General features: G+C 35.7%; 1 protein-coding gene across 1 annotated transcript; it reads left to right on the forward strand.

Moving 5' to 3' along the window:
• The first annotated feature begins 3,039 nt into the window (after positions 1–3,039).
• On the forward strand, positions 3,040–12,341 carry LOC132563899 (uncharacterized). Its single transcript, XM_060228663.1, has 9 exons — positions 3,040–3,302; positions 4,146–4,282; positions 4,675–4,799; positions 8,592–8,711; positions 9,042–9,129; positions 9,371–9,523; positions 10,786–10,923; positions 11,458–11,594; positions 11,883–12,341. The coding sequence occupies exons 1-9, from the start codon at positions 3,040–3,042 to the stop codon at positions 12,339–12,341; spliced, it is 1,620 nt and encodes a 539-aa protein (XP_060084646.1).
• The last annotated feature ends 12,479 nt before the right edge of the window (positions 12,342–24,820 follow it).

A 24,820-nucleotide genomic window follows, 5' to 3' on the forward strand; every position in this document is an offset into this window, starting at 1 on the left:
TCTGGTTTTTGTTTGTTTGTAGCTTAACGTCCTCAAAACAGGCAGAATATACGGCCTGTATCGCTCAACGCGCAAAATTGATTCCTTTTCGCATTCTACATTCTGATTTAAACCGCTGGTTCAGGCTATTCTTTGTACGAATCTGCAGTCTGGGGACAAACTGAACAACGCCGGAAAATGAATAATATTCGAACACATGCCATGAAGCTTTTTATCGACGTTGGTAAGCATGCGTGTATGGGAAATTATTGGTAACTTAGCAACAGATGAAAGTTTTTTTCATTATATCCGGACGTTGACACTGGACGACTTCTGTAAAAAAAAAATTGTCGTCTAGGGGAGGGAACTCTTGGTAAAACTAGGCAGCAGTCTACGAATACATGATGAATCTTTGTGGTTTACAAAACTGTGGTTAGCTAAATGTAGAAAGGGTGGATTTTATTTTGTATGTAATGTACTTGATTATTGTTATATTCTTTCACGCGTTTGTTTTGTTGTTGCACTCGCGCGCAAAGACTGGACGTGAATGTTAGTACCTTTAACAGCCTATGTACTAAAGTCACTATTTTTTTTAATATTAATATTTTTCATAATTGTTGGTTTTTTTACATTTAGTTATCATTAAATGTACACCAGATCACAACTTTTTATATATAAGAAAAATCATTGTGATTGCCATTATTCGTGAATTATATTTATGATTTCAAAGTAAAGTTTGGTTAATTGTCCATACATCTGATGTTAGGCATGAGTGCAATAGTGTATTTGTTTGTATGAGTCGTTTTAACGATTAGTTCTTACGATCGGCTCAATGCCACACGTAAACCATTGTTGAAATGTGTTAAAAGTGTGTTTAATAGAAATATAAAATAGTAATATAGCGGTATTTATTAGTAGTGTTAAAGGTAATTTATAGGTAGTTTATCTTTTATAACAACATAATATTGGTAATGTAAAATCAGTACGAGTTATGTCCCTTGTTCGTACTTGTGTACGTGCGTTGCTGCAGGAGTGTGTAATTGTTTTTATTTAAATTTGTTACAATGTTTCGATCGTGTCAATAAAAGCTGGTTCCTGATCATGAACTCATAAACTGGTTGTGTTATTTCACATAAGGTTACATCAAGGAACTCACGGCAACAAATTAGGAACGTATCGGCGATTAAGAAAGATTTGATTCCCGTTCAAATTATGTTACGTCCACTTCAGTTGATACAAGATGTTACAGGTTATCTGCCATTTTTCAACAGGTCGATACACGAACACTCCAGTGGAAGACCGTCTATGTAACACAAACTGAAGATGATATTAATTTTGTCTGTGATCGTACAATTAGTGACAATCTTTTTCCTGGAGATCCTTCGATCTTTCCGAATTTTCCTCTTTTAAATTCGTCTGTTTTTATTGATGCAAATGCCGGATATTCACTTTTTATTAGTTAAGACTGTGTTTTTGATGTTTAGATACCGGCGTTAATTTTTACGTACTTCCTGAGGTAAAAATTGACCTGTGTAAGTCTAATACTTCAATAAGTGTGTCCTATAGACCACTATCGACTGAATATTACTTTTGTGTTTGTAAATATAACCAATGATTATTACTTTGTACTGTCATATCTGTTACTTGAATAAAATAAATAGTATTGTATTGTCCCTGGTAACATACACTCAAAACGTATATTTCACAGTACGAGGCCCGCAATCTGTATATGGTGAATCTATGTTTTTAAGAGTTGTCGTTCTTCCTTACCAACTAGAGCGTGAATGGTAGTTCCGCGAACTGGCCTGGTTTTCAGAAAGCGGCTTTTGCTCTGATTTTAGAAAACATTAGCATGCCGACTGTTACAACCTGTGTGTAGACCTGTATTAGGACCTGCGGCGATATCGCACGGTTTAAAGGTGAGGTCAAAAGGTAAGGTGATAATTTTTTCTGGCTACTGGCTAGTTTTGTCCTTCGGTTTCGTTTTCATTTTTCTGTTTTGATAACGCCACATTGTTGACCTCTGTGCGCAACATTTTCGACTAAGTCGTGTTTACGGGATGCTTATGGTGCCTTGAATTTAAATATTAAAGATACGATCGACGTGTATTTTATTATTGTCATAATTGTCTTTGATTATTATTTTAATATTGTGAATAGAACTTTCTTTCATGATTTTGTGTTAGAATTGCTATAAGCATATGCAGGGGAGGATTAGATGTTATACCAGTGTCTGTTAATGGGGCTGGATGGAGGGAGAGGGGGATAGGACACCAGTGTCTGTAAATGGGGTCGGGGGGTGGGGGAGGATTAGATGTTATACCAGTGTCTGTTAATGGGGCTGGATGGAGGGAGACGGGGATAAGACACCAGTGTCTGTAAATGGGGTTGGGTGGGTGGGGGGGGGGGGGGGGGGAGGATTAGATGTTATACCAGTGTCTGTTATGATGGCGGAGAGTTTTAGCAAGAGTGTCAATGTAAGTGTGGATGGATTGGGGAAAGGGGGTTAAGAACTGGATATGACACCAGTGCCGGTGAATAGGGGTTGATGGCGGGAAAGGATGTAGGGTAAGACTTACTGTAGATGTTACACCTGTCTGTGAATGGAGGTTTGTGGAGAAAAAAAAGATGGGGTGTGTGTGTTAAGAATGATATTTAATACCTGTGTCCATGAATTGGTATTGATGGAGGGAGAGAAGGGAGGATGTAGAATTGAAAGGTACAATGCTGTGTGTAAATGGAGTAGCTGGAGGTAGAGGCAGGGGTGGAGGTAGTAGGGTGGGAGGTTAAGAATCGTATATAAGAAGGTTGTATGTGAATAAATTGTTTTTGTGGAGTTGCTGTTGAAATAATTAAGTTTGAGTTTAGTCAAGTTTCACTTAGAAATGAATAAAAATTCTGCAACAGCTCATCACTTTTCATTACTGTCAACCATGACCTTTCTCATAACTCAAAACAAGATATTTTATGGGCTAGTACCAGCTGGTTTACAAAAAAATTTCACCCTGATAAATGTTTTTCTTCTGTTTTAATAGATTGCTTTCATCGACTGAAAAGAGCATGGCAGGCCTGAAATCTATCATCTTTGTTGCATTCCTGCCTCATCTGAATGTTGTTCTGGGATATACTGACAATCCACTGTCTGGAGACTGTGTTGACTCTGAGGGACCAAAGTTTAGCCCAGGTCCACAATGGCCTCAGGGTCCACACCTTACAGGTGGGGTCAGCATGTTGAAATTTAGTTGTACAGTTGAAAATTCAGCTACCTCAAGCTTCAACATGACCTGGACTAAAGATGAAGAAATTCTCAACCCTTCAGACCAATATCCTTATATTTGAATGCTAGTTGAAACAAATTGTTGCCAAAGGTACAGGTACTCACTTGTGATTGGTCAAAATTTTCATTGTCAGTGCATTCTAAAGTGCTGTGGTAATTATAATTATCTAGCTATGAATATTACTTTTTCAGTTGTTTGCAGGCATTTTTACTGAAAGTGTAGTCTTGGATTGGTCTCAAAGTTTTTGGCTTGTAAAGTCTGAAATATTTGACCAATGTTCTTCCATGCCTTTATTGCTAATGTTGCTGATGTCAGTCAGTTACTAGCACAGAGTATATGAAAGCATTGCTGCTGTAACGGAATGGTTACGGCACTAAGTGACTTTATCACTAGCCCTCCACCACTGGGTCGTGGTTTCGAGGACTACATGGGGCTGTCACCAGATTCTGCCCGTAGGCATACAATATTCTCCAAGAACACTGTCTTTCTTCTGCCACCCAAACCTGGCATGTCTTCAAATGACCCTGGCTTTTTATAGGCTATTAATATGACAGTAAAACAGTAGAAAACAAACTTTTTGGTCAAAATTGATGAGCTTTTAAAATATCAACAGATGTACACAAACGTTTAATAAAGGGTTTTTTGAGAGATTGTGACTACACAAAATTTTGTCATAATGACACTTGGAGCACAGCTACAGTTTCCTGTGGCATCATTTACAACTGTCAGTGGACATACCTAACAGCACATGTTTACAATTAATACTTGTTTTGGAGTAAAATTTATGGTTTTAGCTCATTTTGATATCAATATAGATGATAGCTTTATGTGGCCGCAAGAGAGAGTATCACTCTTACTTTCATCTGTTATCATCCTTGACAACAAAACTGTCTACTTCGAAAACAGCAATCAGATTTTGGAGATCTGGCCACCCTTGGTGACGTCCGATGGGGGAATGTATGCCTGCACGGTAATTGACAGTAATGGTAACAGCTGTACCTACAAAGGATATGCGATAGTTATCCGTAAGTATTCTAACATCACATCTATCTGTTGTTTTTCTCTCACGGAACTAGAATTACATGAAACATTAATTTAACAGATAATCTTTAATGAGGATATTCAGATAATCCTCTGGAATTGTTCAATTGTTGCCATCAAATCCAAGAGAGAGAAAAATCATTTAAGAGAAAAGGGCAGTAAGGGCTCAACATCCATATTTGTCAAATCTCAAGTTTGGAACGGGGTCTTCCAATTTATTTCAGTAAACGTATCACTCTTCTTTGTAAAATTATGGTCTTAAAGTGGAAATTTTCGAAAAAATACATAGTCTTTGGTTTTTAATAGAATAATTGTCACTGTACCGTACCAAAAATCTGTGATTATGAAACATTGTTTTCTTTTTTTTTTGTTTTAGCGTCGAATCCTACAGGTGCTCCAAATATTGTGGCGACATCTCCAATCAATAAGGTCCAGGTTGTTTCTCTAGGAGATAGCATTCAAATTAGCTGTACTATGACTGTTGGTTCAACAAGTCTATTTGTAAGTTAGATTGTGTGTCACTGAAACCCCCAAGTACAGGTTGACACGTAACTTCTAGGTGTTTCTTATAAGCCCTGATTTAACATAGTAGTGATTAAGTATTCTCGCTGTTTACTGATACTGACCAGCACAACTTAAATGTAATGGACACTGGCTAGTGTCTGTTACAGATCCTGAAGGATGTTTATAGATAACCTGTAAATCTACAACTCTAACAACATATTTTAATGATAATTTCATGAAAAACAAAAGCTAAAGTCCCATATATGTTTTGTGAATTAGTTAGTCTTATGAAAAATATTACCTTAACACTTTGTTGATACTACGATAACACCACTATAGGGCTACAAAAACTACCACTATAGGGCTAAAATAACACCACTATAGGGCTACGATAACACCACTGTAGGGCTACGATAACACCACTATAGGGCTACAAAAACTACCACTATAGGGCTACAATAACACCACTATAGGGCTACGATACCACCACTATAGGGCTACAAAAACTACCACTATAGGGCTAAAATAACACCACTATAGGGCTACGATACCACCACTATAGGGCTACGATAACACCACTATAGGGCTACAAAAACTACCACTATAGGGCTACAATAACACCACTATAGGGCTACGATACCACCACTATAGGGCTAAAATAACACCACTATAGGGCTACCATAACACCACTATCAGGTAACGATAACACCATTGTAGGGCTACGATAACACAACTGTAGGGCTACGATAACACCACTATAGGGCTACGATACCACCACTATAGGGCTACTATAACACCACTATAGGGCTACGATAACACCACTATAGGGCTACAATAACACCACTATAAGGTAACGATAACACCACTGTAGGACTACGATAACACCACTGTAGGGCTACGATAACACCACTATAGGGCTAAAATAACACCACTATAGTGCTACGATAACACCACTGTAGGGCTGCGATAACACCACTATAGGGCTGCGATAACACCACTATAGGGCTAAAATAACACCACTATAGGGTTACGATACCACCACTATAGGGCTACAATAACACCACTATCAGGTAACGATAACACCATTGTAGGGCTAAAATAACACCACTATAGGGTTACGATACCACCACTATAGGGCTACCATAACAGCACTATAGGGCTACGATAACACAACTATAGTGCTACGATAACACAACTATAGTGCTACGATAACACCACTATAGGGCTAAAATAACACCACTATAGGGCTACAATAACACCACTATAGGGCTACGATAACACCACTCTCGGGCTACGATAACATCACTATAGGGCTACCATAACATCACTATAGGGCTACCATAACACCACTATAGGGCTACGATAACAATACTATAGGGCTACAAAAAACTACCACTATAGGGCTAAAATAACACCACTATAGGGCTATGATAACACCACTGTAGGGCTACGATAACACCACTATAGGGCTACAAAAACTACCACTATAGGGCTAAAATAACACCACTATAGGGCTACGATACCACCACTATAGGGCTAAAATAACACCACTATAGGGCTACAATAACACCACTATCAGGTAACGATAACACCATTGTAGGGCTACGATAACACAACTGTAGGGCTACGATAACACCACTATAGGGCTACGATACCACCACTATAGGGCTACTATAACACCACTATAGGGCTACGATAACACCACTATAGGGCTACAATAACACCACTATAAGGTAACGATAACACCACTGTAGGACTACGATAACACCACTGTAGGGCTACGATAACACCACTATAGGGCTAAAATAACACCACTATAGTGCTACGATAACACCACTGTAGGGCTACGATAACACCACTATAGGGCTGCAATAACACCACTATAGGGCTAAAATAACACCACTATAGGGCTACAAAAACTACCACTATAGGGCTACAATAACACCACTATAGGGCTACGATACCACCACTATAGGGCTAAAATAACACCACTATAGGGCTACCATAACACCACTATCAGGTAACGATAACACCATTGTAGGGCTACGATAACACAACTGTAGGGCTACGATAACACCACTATAGGGCTACGATAACACCACTATAGGGCTAAAATAACACCACTATAGGGCTACAATAACACCACTATAGGGCTACGATAACACCACTCTCGGGCTACGATAACATCACTATAGGGCTACCATAACACCACTATAGGGCTACCATAACACCACTATAGGGCTACGTTAACACCACTATAGGGCTACGATAACACTACTATAGGGCTACCATAACACCACTATAGGGCTACAATAACACCACTATAAGGCTATGATAATACCACTGTAGGGCTACGATAACACCACTTCTTGCTACACAAAGGATATAGAAGAGCATATCTATGAAGTAACATGTCCTATTTACTGTTTACTTTTTATAGTCTTTTAAATAAGATAAAGAAATTATTAAGTGATCAATAACATAAATGAAAAAAAAATTAATTTTGCATGGTTACTGATTTCACAAACACTGCCTTATTTATCATGTAACAAGCCTGATAGACCAACACAATCTCACACTGAAACATGGACCTGGTCTTATTGTGTATGATTTACTGCAGGGTAATTATATCTTCAGTAGAGGCTTATTTCAAGTCATGGATGGGCTTATTAAAGGACAATGAAAAAGCATGGTATGTTATTTCTTAAATGGCAGTAACCATCATTAGTGCCAAAATTCAGGGGGTGGGCTTATAACAGGACAACTTAATAGATCCAACACATACCACATACATCCTAATCATAGATTACACAGATTCAACAAATTACAACGAAGTTACTGCTGACGTTTTCCACGGTAAAAAGTTTTTCGATCAAATATAACACGTCCACTGCGTGGTATACATTCTTCTTGTCGTTGAATCAAAACAACATACTTGTGTTGACTTGCAGTGATCTGTCAGGTCATAGGAAACATTTATCAGCTAACCAGTAGGTACAATAAAGAAGAGATTATCATTGTTACAATGGCTTAACTCTTATCAATGTATTCTATGATTACACTGTTTTATTTGTTCTGTCAATCTAATGTCTTTGTACTCTCCCAATAAATAAGGGCTATGTTTGGGTCTGGTTTTCTTTCTGTCAGTCTGTATGTTTTACTCCATTGACAAATTTGTACAGGGTTTCCGAGAGCTTATTTGGGCTGATAATATCAAGAGACCCATGCCCACTTGAAATTATTCCAAATTTAGGCCAAATTCCCAAAAAATTGCAGTTTACTCTTGAAAATCTTTCAATTTTCTTTCAAAAATGAATACGGATGTCCCATTTCAAATCAGTGGGAAAAAAAACATGTTTTGACAACTTTTGAAAATTTGATTAAGACCACACTTTTGCTCCTGCTTGTTTCCAAGAGTTGTGCCCCTTTAACAAATCAATATGTTAATTGGCTGGACACGACTCCTCTTACAGTTTTCAATTGAATTTTTAAGTTACCTAAAATGAAGCTGAAAACCTTTTCAGACATGGACATTTGTCCATCCTTGCAATTTGTACCTAAAAAATAGACATTTTAAAATTTTGACAGTCTATAACTCGTGAATAGATTAGAGTGGTAAATTGTGTGGGTATATTAGATTATGCAGTACACTGTATTAAAGTTGGTAAGCTGACAAAGTTGCTGTCATTCTTTGAAAAAGAATGATTTTTTTTTACGATGAAGATGTAACCATTATGTGATTTTTTGTACTAATTTTCATAACTGGTTCATTTATTTTGCTCAATTTAGCTGCACCGATGGTGGAATCATAACGGAACCAAACTGAATGATAGCCCTCATCTCACATTTCACACTTTGCCTATTGGAAAGGATCGAGAGGCATTGTTCCTGAACATCACCAATGTGACAGTAAGTATTTAGGTAAATCATGGAGAGCTGAAAAGTTAAGAGAATTTTTGGGGTAAATATATTTATGTTGATATTAATACAAAAGGTTATTGGTTTGGAAAGATTATGCCAACCATGAATTATTTCCTTCAAAAATGCAACGATGTAGAAGCACGGCCATTTATACACACTATGTATCGTTATTGTTGTTCACTTCTAATGTTAAATAAGACTTTACACACATTTGATCCTCCCAAACAACTTATAAAGAAACATAGATATCCATGATACATACAATCAGAAAATATCAATGAATTATCATTTAACTGTGTTTTTTTTTTCTGAAAACAGAGTGAGGACTTGGGCGAATATACGTGTGTGGCCAATAACAGTTACGGTACAGATAACCAAACAATCACACTTCAGGAATATCAACCAGGTGGGTCACGGAGTTCTGTCAATTATACTGATTACTGTTAAATGCAGGTAAAGTGATATCTTTTGTACTTTCAATGATGCTACTTTCTGTTTCAAAAATTTGAACCCATCAAAGTGTTTTTTGAGACCATAAAGAGTCATCCCATTACATTGCAAGTATTTTTTTACAAAAAAAGGGAAAAAATATTATTATTTCATTTTTGAAACATTTTATTACTTGCATGTGTGATGTTTTCTTTCAGCACCTGGGAAAGTGTTGCCAACATGGCAGATTGCTGTAATAGGAGGTGGAGGATTTTTAGCAATCACTGTGCTTGTGGCCGCAATAGTAATCAGAGTAAAACATAGACATAATCAGATAGACTGGCCACCCTTGGATCCAGAAAATTATGATGGTGAGTTATCAAATATTTATACTTCTAGCTTGAGGGAGATATTATATAATGTTTCCTCCATCTGTAAATCATACATTTATATCTGTAGTGTGAGGGAGATATTATATAATGTTTCCCTCCAGTAATCATACATTTATATCTGTAGTGTGAGGGAGATATTATATAATGTTTCCCTCCAGTAATCATATATTAATAGCTGTAGTGTGAGGGAGATATTATATAATGTTTCCCTCCAGTAATCATACATTTATATCTGTAGTGTGAGGGAGATATTATATAATGTTTCCCTCCAGTAATCATACATTTATATCTGTAGTGTGAGGGAGATATTATATAATGTTTCCCTCCAGTAATCATACATTTATATCTGTAGTGTGAGGGAGATATTATATAATGCTTCCCTCCAGTAATCATACATTTATATCTGTAGTGTGAGGGAGATATTATATAATGTTTCCCTCCAGTAATCATATATTTATATCTGTAGTGTGAGGGAGATATTATATAATGTTTCCCTCCAGTAATCATACATTTATATCTGTAGTGTGAGGGAGATATTATATAATGTTTCCCTCCAGTAATCATATATATATATCTGTAGTGTGAAGGAGATATGATATGTTTCCCTCCAGTAATCATACATTTATATCTGTAGTGTGAAGGAGATATGATATGTTTCCCTCCAGTAATCATTCATTTATATCTGTAGTGTGAGGGAGATATTATATAATGTTTCCCTCCAGTAATCATACATTTATATCTGTAGTGTGAAGGAGATATGATATGTTTCCCTCCAGTAATCATTCATTTATATCTGTAGTGTGAGGGAGATATGATATGTTTCTCTCCAGTAATCATTCATTTATATCTGTAGTGTGAGGGAGATATGATATGTTTCCCTCCAGTAATCATATATATATATATCTGTAGTGTGAGGGAGATATAATATGTTTCCCTCCAGTAATCATATATTTATATCTGTAGTGTGAGGGAGATATGATATGTTTCCCTCCAGTAATCATATATATATATCTGTAGTTTGAGGGAGAAATAGTTCTTGTGAACAGAAAAGCCTAGAGGCATGATATTTGGGTGGTATGTTCTTAGGATGAAGCCCGACAAAGTTTAGAAAAATAAAATTACCTATTCTCTAGCGAAACATTTGCCACATAATCTTGTGAAAAAATAACAAAAATTTGACATGTTATGGTAGACATGTTTTAGACTAAATGTCATTATGTTAATTGTTCTTTTATTCACAGTACCTGGCTATGCATTGGAGTATGATGTTTTCATATCCTACAGCAGTGAAGATGAGGAATGGGTGAAAAATGAGCTCTTCAAACAGCTGCTTAGCATGGGCTACAATGTTAACATAGACTTTAAAGATTTTATACCAGGTAAATTTTCATCTTGTGGTAGTTTTGATTAATCAGGACAGTTGTTACTGGCTCTTCTAGAGGTCTGTCTAATGTTATGAAAATTCTTTAGCATTTATATAATATAAACTTTATTCATTTTATATGTAAGTTGCTCTCAATTCCTTGCTGTGAATTTAGGTCGCCTGAGAAAAGTTTCAGAGTGACCTATTGTGATCCTCTTTTGTCCGACGTCGTACATCGTGCGTTGTAAACTTTAAACATTGTCATCTTCTTCTGGAAAACGGCTGAACAGATTTTTTTATGTTGGAACTGATCAGAAAAACAAAAGGGCTGACTGGTGACTGTCTTGGATTTAACAGTCAAATATCATTATAATTATTTCTTGAAAGAATTTTCATATTTCAAGTAATTAAGTTGGAAAAAGGGGAAAAGATCCAACTTTCAGAGAACAAATTAAGATCTCTCATCATTAAATATAACAAAAAGGAGTTGTAGAGCTGATGTTGTATAATAAACTTCTCCAAACAAGATCTTTAATTTTTGTTCACACAGGGATGGCTGTTGCAGAAAATGTCCTGGATTCCATATATAAAAGCCGAAAGACCATCGTCCTGATGTCACGAAATTTCCTTAAGTCAATGTGGGGACAGTTTGAATTGCAGCAAGCACACAACAAAGCTATTGCACAGGTCAGATTTTAAAGACGTGTAGTATCACAATGTCATATTTATAGTTCTCATGTCAAGGTCAGGAATTAGACAACCCTTTCCATCATTTCCTTGTTTCAGTTCCTTTTCATATTGGGATAAAAACATTAATGCTTTTAACTACTTCAGGGTCCATGATACAAAGCTTATAGGCATTAGGATTATGACAGGTGGTTGAGGGATTCAATTTATTCTTAATGAAAAAGGGAGAGTTTAACATATTAATATCAAGATTAAAGTTAAGATAATTTTGTCTCTTCACTATTTCAGAGAAAAGATGTGCTGATTCTGATCAAATTTGATAAGTGCAAAGTTCCAGCCAAGCTGATGGGTAAAACATTTTTGGACTGGACTGATGTGGATATAAGACCTCACTTTTGGCAGCGACTGCAGGATGCCATCGGAGACCCTGTCAACTATGCAGAAATTAACCAACGTCCTGCTGCTGACCAACCTCCTGTGGCTGCAGACCAACTTCCTGTTGCTGTTGACCAACTTCCTGTTGTTGGAGAACAACTTCCTGTGAGAAATCAGGATAAGAAAAATACTGATGAGGTAAATATGGACAATGAAAATCAGAAAAATTTAAGGAAGAAAGAGGATAAGGTCCACATGAGACCAAAAAAGACAAAGAAAAAACAGAAGATGGAAGATCACGGTCAGATGATTGCAGATGACATGGAAGGGTTAAGGATCAGTCAAGAGGAAAAGATGCAGCTCATTGCTTAAAACCAAGAATAATGTAAAATTATGTATTTATATGGAGCTCTATTTCCATGGTTTTCCAACAAAAAAAAGAATTTTACTTGATTTTATGGATAAGTAATAAATTTACTAATACTTGTTTTAACAGTTTGTGGAGGTATGAATTTGTGGGTTACGAGAACCTGTAAGATATATGAAAACAAATCCCCAATGAAAATTTTACAATTTAGGTTTACGATACCCTATATTTTTACTACAGTAACAGTTATTTTTGTTAATAAAAACCATGTGAAGATTTTTTTTTGCTACAGCATACAATTTTCGCTGGTAATATTGTATTTAGTAAACTTATGAGGTTGAACTTAGTAAACTTATGAGGTTGAATTTAGTAAACTTATGAGGTTGAACTTAGTAAACTTATGAGGTTGAACTTAGTAAACTTATGAGGTTGAACTTAGTAAACTTATGAGGTTGAACTTAGTAAACTTATGAGGTTGAATTTAGTAAACTTATGAGGTTGAATTTAGTAAACTTATGAGGTTGAACTTAGTAAACTTATGAGGTTGAATTTAGTAAACTTATGAGGTTGAACTTAGTAAACTTATGAGGTTGAACTTAGTAAACTTATGAGGTTGAATTTAGTAAACTTATGAGGTTGAATTTAGTAAACTTATGAGGTTGAACTTAGTAAACTTATGAGGTTGAACTTAGTAAACTTATGAGGTTGTATTTAGTAAACTTATGAGGTTGAACTTAGTAAACTTATGAGGTTGAACTTAGTAAACTTATGAGGTTGAATTTGAATCAGTTTGATTGTTGTTTTGTGACATTAACAGATTTCAGTGTCAGTACAGTTTATATTTTTTAACGTTATTTTTGCATTTATACATACAAATTTTGTATCATTGTGTTGTTGTGTTAAATTTGTCGTATCCTTTTTGTTATTTTACTAAACTTAAAACATGCTGTGTTATGGACAATATTAGACTTGTTTCTGTCATAAATGGTGATGTCGGCTATCTGTTGAATGTGATGCAAATTAATTTACTTATAAAAAACGAACATTTCCAATATGAGGAAATAAAATCAACATTTTACAGTGGTTTTACTCTTTTTACACTCTTCATTTTTCAAATTCATGTGTGAAGATAGATATACAGGTTGAATTTATCTGTTACGACTAAAGACCATAAATTTGTACCTCAAATGAAGCTTGATGCATTTATAAACATTTACATTAATTTTACCATAAATCTGATATAGTTTTTGTTTGAGGAGGTAATTCTAATTATCATTCTGGAAAAAATAGAATCATGTAATGATTCATTGTCTATTGTCTGTCCCTTTGTCTGTCTGTCCCTCTGTCCATTCTTTTTTCATGTTACATAAAGGCTGGTTGCCATGGTATCTATGTGGGATTGTGTTTTGGGTCAAAAGGTCAACCATGAAAGTCACTATTGCTAAAAATAGATTTTTGGTTTCCAGATGATAACTTGAGTTAGGGATGACCAATTAGGTTTAAAGTTGATACAATGTTACTTTAGTAGGAGACCTAGTTTGGGATTGTCTTTTGGGTCAAAGGTCAACCATGAAAGTCACTATTGCTAAAAATAGATTTTTGGTTTCCACATGATAACTTGAGTGAGGGATGGTGGATTAGGTGGGAACTTGATAAAGTGTCAGTTTAGTAGGAGTCCTTGTATGGGTAACTTGCTTAAAAATCTTTATTATGCTACAATAGATGTGTGTTGCTTGCAATACGAAATGTAAACTTGTTGATCGTGACAACACCAAAGTCTGACACCATTAGTGTGCCTGCAGGTTTGTTTGTAATAACATGTATGATGGTTTCCTTGTCCAAAATATGTTTTTCAATATTAAGTAGAGTTGAAAACTTTTGATATTCAATATTGAAACATCTATGATCCCTCCAAAGATTCAAAGTTTTTTTGCAAGCTATTTCAGTATAACATCTATCCCACACGAGGATTCCGAGTTTTGATAAAAGTAATTGATTTTGGAATACAGGGGCAGAAAAGATGTTTTAAATGAATAGCTCTAATCAAATTTTTGAAAGTTTAAATAATCAAATTGATAATTCAACATTTATTGGAATATATTCTTACAGATTTGATAGCAATACAGTTAAATCAATCATAAGCTGTTTTCCTGATTAGGGCCTTTAGTAAGATAATCCATCACTGCAGTATTGCGACACTGAAGATGACAGTACCAAAATAGGGCTAGAGCTAAACCCTAAAAAGATACCTTATAAGTTATATTTTTGGAAATGAATCAAAAGTTTTTTTGATCTGACTGGAATAACTTATTATAAAGCAGCATTTATATTACCTAGATAGTGACATAAGAAATAAAACACTCAAGGAATGAGTTCTGAGTGAGTCTTGTGGAATCTTATGTTTTTGTGATTCTCTTTTTTCGGGGGATGGGGTGGGGGGCTGGAGTATGGCTCTAGTTTAATTCAAATACTCAAATCTTGTAAACATCTAAAAACATGTATTTATTTTGAATTTCATATGATATAGGCTTACCATTTTCGTATGAAGGGTTTTTACTTGATATGTATTTTTACTAAATTTGGATTATTAAACATCATATGATATAGGCTTACCATTTTCGTATGAAGGGTTTTTACTTGATATGTATTTTTACTAAATTTGGATTATTAAACATCATATGATATAGGCTTACCATTTTCGTATGAAGGGTTTTTACTTGATATGTATTTTTACTAAATTTGGATTATTAAACATCATATGATATAGGCTTACCATTTTCGTATGAAGGGTTTTTACTTAATATGTATTTTTACTAAATTTGGATTATTAAACATCATATGATATAGGCTTACCATTTTCGTATGAAGGGTTTTTACTTGATATGTATTTTTACTAAATTTGGATTATTAAACATCATATGATATAGGCTTACCATTTTCGTATGAAGGGTTTTTACTTGATATGTAATTTTACTAAATTTGGATTATTAAACATCATATGATATAGGCTTACCATTTTCGTATGAAGGGTTTTTACTTGATATGTATTTTTACTAAATTTGGATTATTAAACATCATATGATATAGGCTTACCATTTTCGTATGAAGGGTTTTTACTTAATATGTATTTTTACTAAATTTGGATTATTAAACATCATATGATATAGGCTTACCATTTTCGTATGAAGGGTTTTTACTTAATATGTATTTTTACTAAATTTGGATTATTAAACATCATATGATATAGGCTTACCATTTTCGTATGAAGGGTTTTTACTTAATATGTATTTTTACTAAATTTGGATTATTAAACATCATATGATATAGGCTTACCATTTTCGTATGAAGGGTTTTTACTTGATATGTATTTTTACTAAATTTGGATTATTAAACATCATATGATATAGGCTTACCGTTTTTGTACGGAGGGTTTTTACTTATTATGTATTTTTATAAAATTTGGATAATCAAACAACTTAAGGAACCGTGTTCAACATAATTTTTGTTAATTTACACAAATTTTTATAATTGTGAAATCCAATTTGTATTGTCTTTATAATTTCTGGACAAATTTTTAATCTTTACCGATGATGTACAATAATTATTTCTATTACATGTAAATCCTGCATAACAATTTAACATATTTTTTTTTTATTTAACAAAACTTTTAAAAATCCAGCTCAGATAATGACTTTATCACCACTTGCTTAACCATTAGAGTGCCATTTGTATGTTGACATTCCAATCAAAATATACATATATATTGTTAATTAAATGTTTAATATCATTCATTATATTTTAAACTCCATGTTTTTTAATTAAATTTTTTTTGGAGTTTTTTTAATCGTATACTAACATATTCAGGCATTACTTTTTAATTTCTTTTTCAGTTGAATGTCAGATTTTTTATCTTTCATTTGATTCGGTAGTGAACAAAAGACAATGATTTCTTGTTAACATATGTGTTGTAGTTAACAGTAAATAATGAGTTGTCTCCCTTTGCTGTGGCAGTAACCAATACATAGTTGTTTTTACACTTTTAGTGTGGTAGAAAATTTATGTAGATATTGAGTTATCTCCCTTTAGTTTGGAAGTGACCATAAAAGAATTAATTGTCTTCCTTTTGGTAGAAATAGATATCTAGTTGTCATTAATTTTTGTGTTGAAATTAAATAATTATGTGTTGTTGTAGTTGCAATTAATAAACAATGATAAGCAACTGAAGACAATAGCGAAATGTCTGGAGATCTAGATAGTCAGTTTACAGCAAATTTCTTTAAAGCTTAGTAGTTTTACTCATAACATCATTAGTGGTATGATAAACTTTCCAGAGCCACTTTGATTGGACATGACATGATAAACACATTTGATGGTCACACTGTAAACTATCTCTTAGCATCACTGAGAAGTACGAAACAGCAGTTGCATTAGTTTATTATTTGGCTCAACTCTATCTTATTGTATTTTTGTATTTAAATGATACTGTTTACTTGTGTTTCATTCATACAATTTTCCTTTTGTAGGTACTTTTTTTTTCAATTTCTGCATCACAACAAATTTGTAAAGATTAACTATCTTGAAAAAGACTATACCTTGATATGATAATCACTGCCTCAACCATCCCTTAAATCATTCAAGGGAAACAATTTGAAATGGGAATCTCTTTCCATCGTAAAACTTTATACAATAAATCACTAATGTTTCCAATGGAATTTAATTTGGCATTAACACCCAGGAGAGTCAATCAATTCAAATTCCTCGTGATCATTTGTACAACAATAACTTTGGTTGGCATACATTTTGATTCAGTTACTGTCATACAGGGTCCATGCCTTTAATAACACATATTTTGCGAATTTGAATTTATTTCTAGAAACAATGTTCACAAAAATTATGCATTCACAATACAATAAAATGTATGTGTGTTAGAGTAAGTTTCACTGTATAAAGTGGATTACTGGGTTGATTTTTACTGTCAACACAATTCATTGCATTTCACACTTTGGCGTTCAGAATACCAGTACTGCCTGAATTTCTCTATATAAATATTACCTGTCCATAAAGGTCACCACTTTATGAAGATCATTTGTCTACAAAAGTTATGTTAACATGAATAACACATGTATATAAAGGTCATGTCCATATTAAGACTACTTGTCTATAAAGGCCATGTATATATGAAGATCACCTTTCTATAAAGTTAATGTCTATATGAAAACAATCGGTCTATAAAGGTCAGGTCTTTATGAAGATCACCTGTCTATAAAGGACATGTTTATAAGAAGAGCACCTGTCTATAAAGGACATGTTTATAAGAAGAGTACCTGTCTAAAAAGGACATGTTTATAAGAAGAGCACCTGTCTATAAGGGTCATGTTAATGAGGAGAGCACCTGTCTATAAAGGTCATGTTTATAAGAAGAGCACCTGTCTATAAAGGTCATGTTCATAAGAGCACCTGTCTGTTAAGGTCATCTCTATATAAAGATCACCAGTCCATAACAGCAACCTTTCTCTGTTCCGAATGTTTTCCTCTATAACAGCAGTAATTTGTTTACAATTGGTCATTCATAAATTTGTAGGGAAAGGAAACTTATTTTGATACAGCCTGAATGAAGTTTATAATAACAATATACATGTACAATGTGAATTTCTCATACAAATAATTGATATGAAATTCACTTGACACAAATAATTGACTAATAAGATGATATACTGTATTACTTGTATTACCTGTATTACCTGTATTACCTGTATTACTTGTATTACCTGTATTACCTGTATTACTGTATTACTTGTATTACTTGTATTACCTGTATTACCTGTATTACCTGTATTACTTGTATTACCTGTATTACCTGTATTACCTGTATTACCTGTATTACCTGTATTACTTGTATTACTTGTATTACCTGTATTACCTGTATTACCTGTATTACCTGTATTACCTGTATTACCTGTATTACCTGTATTACTTGTATTACCTGTATTACTTGTATTACCTTGTATTACCTGTATTACCTGTATTACCTGTATTACTTGTATTACCTGTATTACTTGTATTACCTGTATTACTTGTATTAACTGTATTACTTCTATTACTTGTATTACCTGTATTACCCGTATTACTTGTATTACCTGTATTACTTCTATTACTTGTATTACCTGTATTACCTGTATTACCTGTATTACTTGTATTACTTGTATTACCCGTATTACCTGTATTACTTGTATTACCTGTATTACTTGTATTACCTGTATTACTTGTATTATCTGTATTACTTGTATTACCTGTATTACTTGTATTACTTGTATTACTTATATTACCCGTATTACCTGTATTACCCGTATTACCTGTATTACCTGTATTATCTGTATTACCTGTATTACTTGTATTACCTGTATTACTTGTATTACTTGTATTACCCGTATTACCTGTATTACCTGTATTACCTGTATTACCTGTATTACCTGTATTACCTGTATTACCTGTATTACCTGTATTACTTGTATTACCTGTATTACCCGTATTACCTTTATTACCTGTATTACTTGTATTACCTGTATTACTTGTATTACCTGTATTACTTGTATTACCTGTATTACCTGTATTACCTGTATTACCTGTATTACCTGTATTACTTGTATTACCTGTATTACCTGTATTACTTGTATTACCTGTATTACTTATATTACCCGTATTACCTGTATTACCCGTATTACTTGTATTACCTGTATTACTTGTATTACCTGTATTACTTGTATTACCTGTATTACTTATATTACCCTTGTATTACCTACCTGTATGTACCTGTATTACCTGTATTACCTGTATTACCTGTATTACTTGTATTACTTGTATTACCTGTATTACTTGTATTACCTGTATTACTTGTATTACCCGTATGTATTACTTGTATTACCTATATTTGTATTACTGTATTACCTGTATTACCTGTATTACTTGTATTACCTTATATTGTATTACTTGTATTACCTGTATTACTTGTATTACCTGTATTACTTGTATTACCTGTATTACCTGTATTACCCGTATTACCTGTATTACTTGTATTACCTGTATTACCTGTATTACCTGTATTACCTGTATTACTTGTATTACCTGTATTACCTGTATTACCTGTATTACCTGTATTACCTGTATTACCTGTATTACCTGTATTACCTGTATTACTTGTATTACCTGTATTACTTATATTACCCGTATTACCTGTATTACCTGTATTACCTGTATTACTTGTATTACTTATATTACCCGTATTACCTGTATTACCTGTATTACCTGTATTACTTGTATTACTTGTATTACCTGTATTACCTGTATTACCTGTATTACTTGTATTACCTGTATTACCTGTACTACCTGTATTACCTTTATTACCTGTATAACTGTATTACTTGTATTACTTGTATTACCTGTATTACCTGTATTACTTGTATTACCTGTATTACTTGTATTACCTGTATTACTTGTATTACCTGTATTACCATACCTATCTGATATTAATTAACCCCATCTATATATACTTCCCATCCAGGTATATTTTGTTAATTAGAATTTTAAATCAATGCTGTTTCATTGTCCTGTAATAAGCCGACCTGCAGTAAATAGTAATGTGTTGGTGCTATGGTTATATTGAAGGATTGATTGGGTACATTGATTTGTATATAATGTCCATGTTCACATGTCTGGTCCTTGTTAGTATCATCCTGTAGTAGATACATATACAATAACAACAAGAAAGTCCTAGAGATTTCTTTCTCCATCCAATGGTTACAATACTATAAGGGTTGTTTCTTTCGAAGAGTCTGATTTGTTCAGGTTTTTTTTTTTTTGTTGTTTTTTTAATTTTTCTAGATTTAAGATCTTATTAAAATTAGTAAAGAAAACAATAGCCCATTTTATAATTTTTGTGAAAAATATATTTTGTTTGTTAAAAGTTTTTGGTTAAACAGTCCAAATGTGAACCATAGAAAGAACAAACCTTCCTGATGTTTTATCCAAAACTGGAAATCACAACATCATTTTAAGGGAGTCCATGAACTTTCATAATGTATTCTGTCATTGTATTGAAAAATAACAGACCTGTAATATATCATTTGTTTACTTTTGTATTTATATAACGTAACCATGACAAAATTTAGCTTTGACTACGATGTCTCTGATATTGATTTAATTGTTCTGTAATTTAGTTAATAAAAATCTCACAATATCAGTTTCATATGAGTTCTCATTTTTGGAGTGTTGTGATAGCTCTGTTGGTAGACCATTAGACATTGTCACTCTTTGTAAAGGTGTAAGATGTGTGGGTTGATCTCCATCCACAACCTCTAGTGAAAAATCGGTGGTGTGTGGGTTGATCCCTACCCAGAGCCTTTTGTGAAGATCTGTGGTGTGTGTGTTGATCCCTACCCAGAGGTTCTTGTGAAGATCTGTGGGGTGTGTGTTGATCCCTACCCAGAGCCTTTTGTGAAGGTCTGTGATGTGTGGGTTGATCCCTACGCAGAGCTTCTTGTGAAGGTCTGTTGTGTGTGTGTTGATCCCTACCCAGAGGTTCTTGTGAAGATCTGTGATGTGTGGGTTGATCCCTACCCAGAGCCTTTTGTGAAGGTCTGTGATGTGTGGGTTGATCCCTACGCAGAGCTTCTTGTGAAGATCTGTGATGTGTGGGTTGATCCCTACCCAGAGCCTTTTGTGAAGATCTGTGGTGTGTGTGTTGATCCCTACCCAGAGCTTCTTGTGAAGGTCTGTGATGTGTGTTGATCCCTACCCAGAGGTTCTTGTGAAGATCTGTGATGTGTGTGTTGATCCCTACCCAGAGCCTTTTGTGAAGGTCTGTGGGGTGTGTGTTGATCCCTACCCAGAGCTTCTTGTGAAGATCTGTGGTGTGTGTGTGTTGATCCCTACCCAGAGGTTCTTGTGAAGATCTGTGATGTGTGTGTTGATCCCTACCCATAGCCTTTTGTGAAGGTCTGTGATGTGTGGGTTGATCCCTACGCAGAGCTTCTTGTGAAGGTCTGTTGTGTGTGTGTTGATCCCTACCCAGAGGTTCTTGTGAAGATCTGTGATGTGTGGGTTGATCCCTACCCAGAGCCTTTTGTGAAGGTCTGTGATGTGTGGGTTGATCCCTACGCAGAGCTTCTTGTGAAGATCTGTGATGTGTGGGTTGATCCCTACCCAGAGCCTTTTGTGAAGATCTGTGGTGTGTGTGTTGATCCCTACCCAGAGCTTCTTGTGAAGGTCTGTGATGTGTGTTGATCCCTACCCAGAGGTTCTTGTGAAGATCTGTGATGTGTGTGTTGATCCCTACCCAGAGCCTTTTGTGAAGGTCTGTGGGGTGTGTGTTGATCCCTACCCAGAGCTTCTTGTGAAGATCTGTGGTGTGTGTGTGTTGATCCCTACCCAGAGGTTCTTGTGAAGATCTGTGATGTGTGTGTTGATCCCTACCCATAGCCTTTTGTGAAGGTCTGTGGGGTGTGGGTTGATCCCTACCCAGAGGTTCTCGTGAAGATCTGTGATGTGTGTGTTGATCCCTACCCAGAGGTTCTTGTGAAGATCTGTGATGTGTGGGTTGATCCCTACCCAGAGCTTCTTGTGAAGATCTGTGGTGTGTGTGTTGATCCCTACCCAGAGGTTCTTGTGAAGATCTGTGATGTGTGGGTTGATCCCTACCCAGAGCTTCTTGTGAAGATCTGTGATGTGTGGGTTGATCCCTACCCAGAGCCTTTTGTGAAGATCTGTGGGGTGTGTGTTGATCCCTAACCAGAGCCTTTTGTGAAGATCTGTGGTGTGTGTGTTGATCCCTACCCAGAGCCTTTTGTGAAGGTCTGTGAGGTGTGGGTTGATCCCTACCAAGAGGTTCTTGTAAAGATCAGTGATGTGTGGGTTGATCCCTACCATGTGAAAATCCTGTTGTGTGCAAGTTGGTTCCTACCCTATGCCTCTTGTATTTGCTGGGCTAGTCACAATACACTGAGGGTAGAGGTGACCTGGGGTAGTTACAATGCATAGAGGGAAGAGGTGACCTGGGGCAGTTACAATGCATAGAGGGGAGAGGTGACCTGGGGCAGTTACAATGCATAGAGGGGAGAGGTGACCTGGGGTAGTTACAATGCATAGAGGGGAGAGGTGACCTGGGACAGTTACAATGCATAGAGGGGAGAGGTGACCTGGGGCAGTTACAATTTATAGAGGGGAGAGGTGACCTGGGGCAGTTACAGTACACAGAGGGATGAGGTGACCTGGGGTAGTTACAATGCATAGAGGGGAGAGGTGACCTGGAGCAGTTACAATGCATAGAGGGGAGAGGTGACCTGGGGCAGTTACAATGCATAGAGGGGAGAGGTGACCTGGGGCAGTTACAGTACACAGAGGGATGAGGTTACCTGAGGCAGTTACAATGCATAGAGGGGAGAGGTGACCTGGGGCAGTTACAATGCATAGAGGGGAGAGGTGACCTGGGGCAGTTACAATGCATAGAAGGGAGAGGTGACCTGGGGCAGTTACAGTACACAGAGGGATGAGGTTACCTGAGGTAGGGAAAGTTCACAGAGTGGAGAGGTGACCTGGGGTAGTGACATTATACAGAAGAGAGAGGTGACCTGAGGTAGTGACACTATACAGAGTAGAGAGGTGACCTGAGGTAGTGACACTATACAGAGAGGAGAAGTGACCTGATGTAGTGACGGTACACAGAGTGGAGAGGTGACCTGAGGTAGTGACACTATACAGAGTAGAGAGGTGACCTGAGGTAGTGACACTATACAGAGAGGAGAAGTGACCTGATGTAGTGACGGTACACAGAGAGGAGAGGTGACCTGAGTTAGTCACATTATACAAAGTAATGAGGTGACCTGAGGTAGTGACAGTACACAGAGGGGCGAGGTGACCTGAGGTAGTAACATTATACAGAAGAGAGAGGTGACCTGAGGTAGTGACAGTACACAGAGGGGCGAGGTGACCTGAGGTAGTAACATTATACAGAAGAGAGAGGTGACCTGATGTAGTGACAGTACACAGAGGGGCGAGGTGACCTGAGGTAGTAACATTATACAGAAGAGAGAAGTGACCTGAGGTAGTGACAGTACACAGAGGGGAGAGGTGACCTGAGGTAGTAACATTATACAGAAGAGAGAGGTGACCTGAGGTAGTGACAGTACACAGAATGGAGAGGTGACCTGAGGTAGTGACATTATACAGAAGAGAGAGGTGACCTGATGTAGTGACAGTACACAGAATGGAGAGGTGACCTGAGGTAGTGACATTATACAGAAGAGAGAGGTGACCTGATGTAGTGACAGTACACAGAGGGGAGAGGTGACCTGAGGTAGTAACATTATACAGAAGAGAGAGGTGACCTGAGGTAGTGACAGTACACAGAATGGAGAGGTGACCTGAGGTAGTGACATTATACAGAAGAGAGAGGTGACCTGATGTAGTGACAGTACACAGAATGGAGAGGTGACCTGAGGTAGTGACATTATACAGAAGAGAGAGGTGACCTGATGTAGTGACAGTACACAGAGGGGAGAGGTGACCTGGTGTAGTGACAGTAAGGTTAGGATTGGTGAAGTATGTGAATTGTTTTGCTATTAGAAATCCTTATTCCGTATGTAAGGCAGACTCACCTGTTCTAATTCCACACTAGATATAAAAAAAATATAGGTAGATAATGAAAGTATGACACAAATAATTATTTCCAGCTATATTTTAGTGAAGTATGTCAATAGTTGTTACGCCTCCGGTGAAAGAGTTGGTTAAGACTGCGTTGACGAGCATAGCAAGGCATTGAGCAAGGGAAACAACTCTGTCTGTCATAGACTCAATAGGAGTGCGAACGTGTACAAGACACACAGGCGAAAAGAAAAACACTTTTTAACACAATTTAAAGATTGATACAGGAAAGTCAAAAATGAAATAAAGTGCGTAATACAGTTGTTTCGTTCTGCTAGGATTCGTCAGTTATGCTCAGAAACTAAGTTTTGAAAAATTGTCAAAACCAGCAAACACTTTTTCTATGTGTCTAAATACGCATTTCAGACATACAAAGAAGTGCTGATATGATATATATATTTTTTCGTTTTGAATATAATACTGGTACCGCTCACATTCCAACATGTATCGGTAAGCTTACTTACACATTATAGAAATATAGAGATATAAATATGTATCTATGCAGGCCTCTGTCAAACATATATCTCGCTAGTTATTGATAAATAACTCACAATTAAGTGTAATATCTGAGAATTAAACTGATATTAAATGTAAATTTAATTAAACACTGTATCAAGAACAATTCGTGCTATTTATCAAGAACCATTCGTGCTATTTATCAAGAGCAATTAGTACCATTTATCAAGAACAATTCGTGATATTTATCAAGAACAATTCGTGCCATTTATCAAGAACAATTCGTGCTATTTATCAAGAACAATTCGTGCTATTTATCAAGAACCATTCGTGC

Source organism: Ylistrum balloti, unplaced genomic scaffold (assembly GCF_031769215.1).
Source record: "Ylistrum balloti isolate Yb309-2 unplaced genomic scaffold, AGI_CSIRO_Ybal_v1 Utg369676, whole genome shotgun sequence".
Lineage (NCBI taxonomy): Eukaryota > Metazoa > Mollusca > Bivalvia > Pectinida > Pectinidae > Ylistrum > Ylistrum balloti.